This window comes from Anopheles bellator, chromosome 1, assembly GCF_943735745.2.
Source record: "Anopheles bellator chromosome 1, idAnoBellAS_SP24_06.2, whole genome shotgun sequence".
In the NCBI taxonomy this organism is placed as follows: Eukaryota; Metazoa; Arthropoda; class Insecta; order Diptera; family Culicidae; genus Anopheles; species Anopheles bellator.
The window spans coordinates 26,938,631-26,949,442 of record NC_071285.1 but is presented as its reverse complement, the minus strand read 5'-3'; the positions used below and the strand labels follow the sequence as shown (position 1 = coordinate 26,949,442).

The 10,812-nt window shown below is 48.0% G+C and overlaps 1 protein-coding gene across 1 annotated transcript; it reads right to left on the bottom strand.

Moving 5' to 3' along the window:
• Positions 1-294: 294 nt before the first annotated feature.
• LOC131215343 (hormone receptor 4) lies at positions 295-9,133 on the bottom strand. The gene is made up of 8 exons (XM_058209730.1): positions 9,121-9,133; positions 3,442-6,133; positions 2,523-3,285; positions 2,113-2,368; positions 1,163-2,037; positions 892-1,084; positions 481-596; positions 295-375 (listed from the first exon to the last, which is right to left on the bottom strand). Exons 1-8 carry the CDS (start codon positions 9,131-9,133, stop codon positions 295-297), a joined length of 4,989 nt encoding a protein of 1,662 aa, XP_058065713.1.
• Between the last annotated feature and the right edge of the window lie 1,679 nt (positions 9,134-10,812).

Sequence of the window (10,812 nt, the reverse complement as noted above, 5' to 3'; positions counted from 1 at the left end):
CACATGTTGCGCTTCATGTCCCTCCAACGCACCGGAAGAGGAAACCAGCAACGTAGACTGGTTGACCATGTCGATTCTCGGAGCAGATGAGAGGGGATATGAAGTTACGGCGACACTGGTGCACCGGCGTTCCACTCTAGCATTGTTATCACTGTTGCCTGCAACATTTGTGTTTATGCTTTCTTTGAAACCACTGCATTCAACAGTTGATACTTCTGGCAACACTCTAGGCGACTTTGGATCAACACCTGGCACTGGTAGAGGCGATACCATCATGCCGTGCGCAACCATCTGCTACCTAATGTTTGCTGAGTTCAGAACGAAGGGAACGTAGAACATTTTGCTCTCCAGGAGCAAACTAGCTGCGGTTTGAATCTGCAAAAGAGAGTTATCGAAAAACCAAAACAAATATATCGGAGCGCCATAATACTAATTGGAAATAACTGTAGCCAGGCTGATACTACAGCCAGAATACATTACCTCCGGAATATGAGACAGAAGATCGCTGAACCGATTTGGATTGTGTGGCATCGCATGCTGCAGATAGCTTCTAAGTACTTGAATGTATCGTTCCTGAATACTTTCCAGCTCCACCTCTAAATGTCCCAAGAAAAGAATACACCAAAACTTGTGTCAATGACCGATTTTCAACCGACATTTTGCAACCTTTCTCGAGCGACTATGCGGCACGTGCCTCTGGCAAATTGCAACTTAACTCAGGTTTAAACAAATAAATCTGAACCAACAATAAAATTCAATTAATGGAAATAATGAAAAAATCTAATAGTACACAAGGGAACATTATGTTACAGGCAATACACGGCTATAGAGTGTAGGATTGTATCGTTTGAAAGCAAAAGGCGAACGAATCAACACGCAAAGGTTATTTACCTTTATTCAGAAGAATGTAGACTTTCAAACAAACGTACTCCTCCATTTTTAGCTTGATTCTACGAAACATAATGGTGATCTGCGTCATCTTTTCTACCATCTGTCCAACGTCGATCTTAAGTTGCTCAATAGATATCGGGTGGCCCATAAGGGTCGTAAGGCAGGACTGAAGTGTGTGCAAATGACAGGTAATCTGCAATAGAAAGCGAAGAGAAAACAATGTAAAACTAACGATAGTCTCCGAAAGACTATGACGCTCTAAATCGGTTACCTCTTCTTCAAATTCCGTGTCGGTTTTATCCGGGGCGAGCAGCACCACACTGCTACCGGTCGATGTTTGTGTTAGATTGGAAAAGCCTTTCTTGCCGTGCATAGCCTGATAGGCGGCGGTGGTCAGTACTAATATCTCGTGCCATTTGTCCGTCAGCAGCTTGGTGTGTATCTCGACTGGTATATCCATGTAGAAAGGTAGCTTTCTAGTCCACGACACCAGCTTGTGCACGATTGAGTCCCCTATGTTACACAACTTATCACCGATCTCCGATTTGTCGGCGAGAAATTCACTAAAATGCGGTAAGGTCGCTATGTCCTCCATAGCATCACAGTCTATTAGAGTATGTATCATGGTCAAGGCTTGCTCGTACGATATCGAGCGATCCTTGGAAGAGCTAACAGCATTGTCCAATCGGTGTCGTAAATGCAAAATTTCGCTCGGATTCGTAAGTGCCGTCTTGAGGATGGTTCCGTTCATCAAATGCGCAGGTAGGTTCATAGCACCTTCCGACTTCACCATCGTCGGTGAAGTCGTTGACGATAGATGATGATGCGCCTGATGCTGCTGCTGTTGCTGTGGGTAGTGTGGTTGCTGGTGGTATAAGTTGGTCGATTTGGGACTGTCGCCCAAACAGCCAAACCCAGGTCCACTGCCGTCAAACGTAGTACCGCCGATTCCACGTGCCCTGGTACCAGAGCTTCCGAGGTTGGTAATACCTGGACCAGCACTTCCTATGGCACCGGCTCCACCATGCAGCTTGGCGTTAGCGTTGGTCTTTTGGTTGTTCTTTTTGTGTTTCTTATACTTAACTTTGTACAAATTGTAGACGGCGCCACTGTTACGACCACCGGGCATACGATCTTCTCGCACCGCTGGAAAAAAAACAGACCACAGGAAATGAGGCACACTGTTGGCATCGACAGGTCCTACCCCAAGCATCGGCTTACCTTGCAGAACCATTCCCTGTTCGATACACTTTTTAAATCTACAATACTGACAGCGGTTACGCTGGGCTTTCGTAATTTCGCATGTCCCATCAGCAACGCAAGTATACACGCGGCGATTTTGTACAGTCCGTTTGAAAAATCCTTTGCAACCCTCGCACGTAATGATTCCGTAGTGCAAACCGGTCGCTTTATCCTCGCATATCATACACACGAGCGGTTGATCATCCTCCTCCGGTGGCATATCGTCGAGCATTTCCTGCAAACAAATGATAACCAAGTTTACCGATCAGTTCACCAGATGCGTCGAATCGCGTTACAAAGAAACAGAGTTATAAAACTCCACTACTGATCGTGCTAGTTATGTTCGTTCGTTATAATATTATTGCGAAATATTGCGTTCGTTAAGCTACCTTTTTCGGAACGCCGATTCCTCCCAGGCTCCAAGCGAGATGCTGCGGTTGTGCGGTGAGGTTGAGAGCCTGTTGTTGCTGCTGCGTTTGTTGTAATGATTTCGATTGATGCTGCTGCTGTTGTTGCTGCTGCTGCTGCTGCTGCTGTTGCTGTTGAGCTTGTTGTTGGCCATTGGGGAACTGGCCGTAGTCTCCTGCCCAGAGCCTTTCCATGTTCAACGGTAAACCGATCCGAAGATGGTTTGTCCCTTGGCCGGCAACGGCGGCCGCCGCTGCAGCCGCAGCCACCGTAGCCGCTATGGTGGTCGGCACAACGGACTGACCCAGGCTTAGTAGCAGGTGAGCGGCCTCTTCGTTGTTGTTGTTCGGGGATGCGTGGCTGCTGGTGAAGCTGCTGTTGCTACTGTTCGAGGCAACGCCGGCCGTCGTCAGCGTCCCATTGCTCTGGAGATTCGGTGCTTGCTGCTGCTGCGCCTGTGGCATGGATGGTTGGTGAAGCGGGTGATGTTGAGCTGCATTCGCTATGATGACGGGCGCCGTGCCTTGCGACAGCCCAGCTATGGTTCCACCGGGGCTGGGCGAAGCGTTGTGGATGTTCAACTGGGCATCGCAACTCCAGACCATCGTCCGAACCCCACACGATTCGCCCATAATCACAGTAGGAGTGTTGTTGCGTGGTGACGTCTGTGACGTTATGGTCCGCGGACTGCTATGATGGTGCTGCGGTGAGTGTTGTGATTGATGTTGATGAGGCGAATGCTGCCTCTGCTGCGGCGGCGGTGCTTGCTGACGATGTTGCTCCTCCTGCTGTTCCTGGTGTTGTTCCTGGTGTTGCTGTCGCTGATGCTGATGATCGTGCTGCTGCTGCTGCTGCTCACTTTGCTGCTGCAGGTGTTCGTGATGGTAGTGCTGTTGCTGCTGTTGCTGCTGCCGATGATGCTGATGCTGTCGTTGCTGCTGCTGCTGCTGAAGTTGGTGGATTGATGAAGATATCTTACTTCGTATGGGCTGCACCAATGGACCCCCAATAACTTCGGGCTTCACACCGTTAATGCGGGTAGCAGTAACTGGCCACACGGAATGTTGCTGGTGCTCGTGGGACTGCGACACCGCAAGCTGGGCTACGTTTGGCTGGGCAAGGGCGGAATTGGTTTCGTTTTTTACTCGAAACAATATCGCAGCATCCCGAATCGGATGACGCAGTTGGGCCGTTCCTCCGCCTCCGGTCGTTGTTGTGGCCGGCGCCTCCAGCGAAGGTGTCGTGCTGTTCGCTGTGCGACTTTCGCCAACCGTGCTCGCGGCACTGACGGAACTGGCCATCGATGGCGAGTGATGGTGCTGGTGAAGGGTTTGCTGCGGCAGACGCTCCCGCTTGATGATAATGTGTGGATAGGTTGGGGGATGTTGTTGAAGTTGCGAACCAGTCGAGTTGCCCGGGCTGCCCAGCTCCCGTTGTTGCTGCTGATGCTGCTGCGGTGACATAGGTGGTTGCATGGGGGAGGTACTACTACGCGTACTGCTTCCTACAGGTGCCGGACTGACGGACTGCCGCGTAACCGTCGGTACGGAGGTTTGGGAAACATACACATTGTTCCCAACACGCTCCCGTTTGATAAACAGCTGATGTTGCGGGGCCTGATGGTTGGACGCGTTCGCAATGCTCATCTGGCGATTGCCGGCAATCACCGCCGAACTGGCCACAACCACCTGTTGTTGTTGCTGATGCTGTTGCTGGTGCTGTTGCCGTTCCTGTTTGATGCGTATTTGATGTTGCATAGTTTGCAGCATGTGCTGGGACGACACCACAATGTGCTGCTGGCTGGGGACACCAGCACCACCACCACCGTTGCCGCCACTGGGCACAGAAGAGGCAACATGACTAGAACAAATCTTTGTAGACAATGTACCGACTCCGCCGATGGAGACTTCTGCATGTTGGAAGCGCGGTAAGGATGACGATGGCGTCGTGACCGTGGACGTGGGCGATGAAGACATAATTGTGGATGATTGTACGACGGAGCCATCGGAGCCAATCGAATGCATGACGTGCTGTTGTCTGTGAAGCGGATGACTATCGCCCATGTTCACACCCTCGGCACTCTGCTGGTTGCTGCTGCTGTGGCTAGCGTCGCGGTGATAGACCCGCTGGGGATTCACGGTGTTAGTGTGGTCGTTAGTCGCAGTAGCATCAGCGTCGGAACAGACCACTTTCGTGGCCGCGGGTGTGGATGTACACGACGATGACGATGATGCCGAGAAAGAATCAGTCACCTCAGACGAGGAAGCTAGCTGAGGAGGCAGCGCTGATTGCTGCTTCCGCATTCCCAACGTAACCAGCGTCGTGGCTGCCGCTGCCACAGCTTCCGCCGCGGCCGCGGCGTTCGTCCCGGTGCCGTCCGCGGCAGTGGTGGGTTGTTCACTTTTGATCCGTGACGACGGTGGAGTAACGAGCACCGTCACATGCTGCTGTTGCTGGGGTTGATCGCCACTATCACTGGTTCTGCTGTTGCTGGTGAAAGCATTACCGATACTGGCGCCGCTTTTGTGTTGCACACTATCAGCATCGCCGGGTTCGTCCTCGGAACGACACTGTCCCGTCCGCTGTTGCTGCTGCTGATGTAGTAGCTGGGAGTAATCGAGAAGTGCCACGTTGCAGCTGGTACTACTGTTCGTATTATGGCCTGCGGGTAGCTTGCTCCTCTCGTTAACATTGTTGCCCCTGTTGTCGATCGTAGCCCCACTGTTGCTGGTACCATTATTGCTACAACCTCTAGTGTCGCCGCCGCTACTGCTGCTACTACTACTAGTACTATTGCTACTATCACAACAACCGCTGTTGATGTTTGCCGCCGTAGTCAATGGAGTTACCGACCGACCGGGCAGCCGTTCGTCGGCCACAGAACGGATTACGCTCGCGCCGCCACCGCCACTGCCAGTGCACGATACCGTGGCGCACGTCGTAGTGCCACACGGCTGGTTAATGTCCGGTCCGGGGGACGAATCGGGCGATACTACGTCGCTGCTTAGCAAGTCGTCCTTCGCACTGGCCGCTACCACTGATGTTATCGTCGTAGTCGTAGTACCACAGCTATTATCGAATAACGGCAGTTTCGGTGCTGGCATCGAGAACGCGAGGTTGTAGTAATCTTCAGGTTTACTTTTCTGTTTACCGTCGGCATCTTCCTCCACGCTACCTTTACCGCCGCCATGGCTTAGCCGGCTAACACCGGCGAGCCTGGCGGTGGTTTCGGTATCAACAGATGCGGTAGTAACAGCAGTAGTAGCAGTAGACGCAACCTGGGCCGGATCGTCGCCTGGCGCAGACGACGATAAGCTTTCAGTTGTTGCTCCAACTGTCGAGTTATCGGGCTGCGGCAGGTACTGCGAATCCGAGTTTTCTTGCTGCTGCTGCTGCTGTTGCTGCTGCTGTTGATCGCACATTTTCGGCGAAAGTGGCTGCAGAAGATCCGGTGATGATGTGTTCGTGTCAGCTATTGATTCACCGTCGCTGCTACATCGTGAGTCGACTTTTCTACGCTTCAGTTTCAAGTCTTGAAAAAGGCTCATTTTATCGAGCTCGCTGTATGGACCACGGCTCAGTGTCATAATTCCTGATAAATTTGAGAGGGAGAGAAAGAGAGAGAAAAAACAATGGGAATTAAGTAAATTTGTTATCCAATTTTGTTATGCAAAAATACTGAGCCACATCACAGCCATACTGCCATTCCCAACAGCCGAGGTTTTGGACCGATTATTATTTTTTATATTATTATTTGCAAATTAGTATGCTGAAATTCAAATCGACCAAAGGAGAGCTCCTTTATTGATTTTTGTCCCAATAGTTCAAGTTCAAGTTTCAATCTAATTCAATTAATTCAAGTTCAAACCCCTTTTGAGAAGCAACTATCGAAGATTGTGAAGCATCAAGTGAAAGATTCTAGGAAAACGTTGCGTACTGGCGCTCTGTAAGCGATTACTACACATTTGTACTTCCGCAATCGATAGCAAGAATGAAGTATGGGGATAGATCGTCGGCGATGCCGTCTTATTTAGTACTTTAATATTAACAGTTAGAGAGTCAATTCAGAGAGAGTGTTGAACGGCACACGCTGTTCTATTTTTCCTCCAGCTCATATGTATTTAAAAATCATACTTTTGTTCTACTTGAGTGCCGTTAGATGAAAAGTTGAGTGATTGCAGGCTTGCCTTGAACGCGATGAACTCGAATTGCAAATGCAATTGAACATGTACCGCGGAGTGCGCATAACTGATCGGTAGCAATCGCCTGCGGTGAAGCTAGAGTTTCTGCTGATGAAGTTGATCGCGATCAATATTCAGCCACTGCCACATTTGCCATCATCTTTTAACTTCCTAGTGTCGATAACAGGAAGCTTTCCGGTCAATGGTAAGGGCCAAAAATTGATGCACTGGTCATTTTTGCTACACTCTGTATGTCTTGATGATCAGTTCAATGTTTTTATTCTATTTATTTTCTGTTATTTTATTTTATTGTAATAAGTTGTTACTTCGTCAAGAGTATGCCGGCAACAAACATAGTTTCAAATTTGTTTCAATTCGATATGTTTCGCACTAAACGCGCTACTTTTGTCACGAGCGTTCGCTAGAAAGCTCCTGCAAAATGTGCAGAGTTCAGATCAATGTCGTGGTAGAATTGCACCCAGATTGCAACGCCGTAGCCATCCACTGATGACACTATCAACCAGCCACCCGGGGGCTTTGCACTGGTATTTGTATGACCGCACTTCGCTGCACTTGGCTGATGATTTATTATAGAACTAACCTACCACAAAAGTTAACCCACATTATTTCAACTGGTAAGCTCTCAGGGTAACGTACTCGCCGTTCGCGAGTAACGCAATACTTGCAACTCGCGCTTCTGCTGAGGACAAGGGCACTCGTGGAAGGGGCATCAGTACCTCAGACACACAGTGCTCGATCGTGATAAGTTCCTCCAACATTTCACAATCACTACGTCAAAGCGCATATTTTTTCCGCCATTCCAACGTGCGAGAGTAGAACGACCGATTTGCATCCATTCTACGGTGCTCGACGAGGATGCGTGTGTTTCTAAAAGATAGTTTCCGAATGTTTAGCAATTGCCTACTAAAAACAGAATAGGATCATTTAATAGTGATGGGAAATAATGTTGAAGATACGATCCTTTAACACAATTTTTATGCAAAAGGATTAGGAATCGATCTATCGAGACTTGAGTGAGGGAGAGAGGGAGAGAGAGGGAAAAAGCGGTGGAGGGAACAGCATTTCCGCGAGGCGGGTGGTGTATGCTGTGAATAAATGTGTCGACTACTATCGTGAGAGACACGAGCACAACCCAAACGGGCTCTGAGAAGCTGGCGGATCACCGTGGGAGTGTTTGTGGTGTGCGTGGAAGTGAATAATTGTATTGGAAGGATTTTCTGAATCTCTAGAAATCCTAGAGCAGTACCAGGTACCAGTGGACTGTATGACTGGCTGCCTGAAATACGTAGGCAGGCCGATGAGCAATAGGTCAGCTCTCGGTGATTCGCCCTTTCCCGTCCACTTCAAAACGCTACACGAGCCCGTACGAGTTGGCAATCGGCTGTCAAATGCTGTCAACAATCGATCGCGCCCCACTTGCACCAGGAAGCATCGAAAAGATCATGTACTATGCCATCATCATCGCGGAATTTGACGAAAAGTCGTGCTAGTTTCGAACAGTGTTTTTACAAAATTCACTCAAGGCAACAAATACTTGTTGCTAACTCGTCGACTACGCTAGATGAAAGTCACAGGAATTGATTGTAAATTGAAGAAGATGAAAAAAAATGGAAGTACAAGCCTGAATTGCCCAAGGATCAAAGGTCGTAAATGGAGGCCAAATACGTGGGTAGGATGTACAGTTTCGAACAATGGCATACGTGGGTGGGATTATATATAATGTTTTATTTTATTTCTAAATATCTTATCTAAAGGTCAATGTCCGTTTTAATATGCCTTTGATAATTTTCGGCGTTCGGGCAAATATTCGGCGGCTCAAACTTTCCAACTCCACGCACAGCGTACTTAACAACATTATAAAAATATAGCACGAACAATGTGAGTATGTCTGTAGCTAATATGTGATCGAATTGATTCTGTGTTTTGAAAACTGTCTATTAGTCAATATATTACTGTCTGCATCTTCAAATCACAAATATTTCCTCTACTGAAACACGTTGCACAACGCGGCAGACCGGTCATTGTGGCTGTGAAGAGATTCACTTCCACCCATCGTATTACAATTATTGCGCAAAACATTCATTTGCTTTGCAGTATTTGGATTTCAACAAATTTGCTCAATCATAACATGTACAAAATTGAGGCTAATTTTGTTTTCATTTCTTAATAAAGTATGGTTTGCTCCATTCCAAACTATCGATTTTGTTATGGCTCCCCCAAATGATCTCCCAGATATTAAAGCTGTCGCAAAATGTATTATAATTTATGGAATCGATACAACACTTCCGTTTACATAACATCCGGTGACAAGTAAGCGCATTGACCGTAACTTGCTTATAGGAAAACTGTAAACCAAAGAAGTTGTTTGGGAATTTACCTAGCGATGTCATGTTCGAAAACGTGTCTGCTAAAACTGTGCCGTTTTTGGGATGAATTACGAGATGATCGAGATGAGACGTTTGGAGCACTGGCAGTGAAACCGTTATGCGGAAGCAATGTTTCTTTTCGATTAACTAACCGTCACAACGTGCTCTTCAAAGCCACGGCGGCACACGTTCTCTACCCGACAAAACCAAACAACACTTTCTTGATTTTTTCGTTACTATTTCTCTACTATTTTGTTATAATAAAACTGCCATGATGAGGATGATGTCCGTACATGCCACTGCTGTCTTCATATAAATCCTTTTTCGATCAATCCCGGCAACAACAGATGTGAACACCATTTTTCCTTTTTTTCTTCTATTGTGCATTTTAATGGAAACACTGACAGGCAATTCACAATCATACTATTCGAATTTTGAAACATGATGAAGGGTGCCCGAATTTTCACAACTCCACGAACGGGTTCACTTAATTCCCATTTTGAGGTGCATGATCACACAAACGAACCACCGCAAACATTAATACATGCTAGCGTGAAACAAGGCACTGCTCGGCGAACTTTGTTCGTTGCAAAACGCCAACTACAGCAGCCACATAAAAATTCATCCAATTCACTTCATCAAACAGCGACGTGGTACATCGGTAAAGTCGCACTTGAACGAGTCATTAATGTTGGCAGCATATCTCTATGTTATGATGCATAAAACTTGCAATTTCACGTGGAACTTTCGAGGCACAGCTGCTGGTAAATTAGAAAGCAAAACAATTATTTGACACCCTTGCGCTACGGTTTAAATTTAAAATACACTTTGCAAATGGAACGTAGTAGTTCCTTCTCTGTAGGCACTTGAACTTGAATTTTGTGAGTGGTAGAAATGTTGCATCGGTTTAAACCGGAACAACGGTTTAAACCGGAATGTTATGAACATTTTATTTTCAACATTATTTTTCACACCACTCCGATAGTTTCGCATAGATCAATGTGTGCACTTCAACAAACTGTGTGCACTGTGTGTTTCGGAATCCACACAGAAACTCTCGGCACTCTCTATTGAGCATCGGCCGATTCATCGAAGAGAGGTTACTAGTTTTGCTAGTACAGAGTGCACCGTTGGCCGTCACAAAGGGTTGAACAGTCGCCCGATCGGCGGCCGTTGTTGTACTTGTCAATTTCACTTCAAGGCTCCAGTTCCTCTTTCCCCAATAACTCACCAGCAACCCACACATTACTAGCCTGCGCGACTACGTACGCACCGAGCGAACACTTACAATGCGTGTTTTTTTTCATGTTTCACGAACGACGATCACTCGACGGAATGCATATGCGCACATATCGACAAGGCACACCCGGGATCGCTACCCGGGAACATTAGTTGGGACCATTTGTTTTAGTGACACATCCCGTGGCACGCACTACAATCGACAAATCGCAACCGCGACACCCGGTCCTGGCGCTCGGTCGCCAGCCAAGAAGCCCCCCATTCGCGGTCGGTGCGGCGGCAGAGAGGCGACTACTTCGCTCGTCCGTCCGTCCTGTGTACGTGAAAAACCCCGTGAAAGCGCGCACGACTCGAAGCAAAGTAGGTTACCGACTGAATCGTCTGCACAAAGCTCGCCGTTCTCGGGCGCCGCGAGCCGCGCGAGTGGCCGACGAACACCGAACATGCTACTTCCGCGCGCCGCC

Excerpts from the sequence above, each read along its gene's own strand:
- LOC131215343 (XM_058209730.1), bottom strand. Across the intron at positions 2,038-2,112 it reads ACAGGGAATGGTTCTGCAAG|CGGTGCGAGAAGATCGTATG; the intron begins GTAAGCCGATGC and ends TTTTTTTTCCAG. Across the intron at positions 376-480 it reads TTCTGTCTCATATTCCGGAG|ATTCAAACCGCAGCTAGTTT; the intron begins GTAATGTATTCT and ends TCTCTTTTGCAG.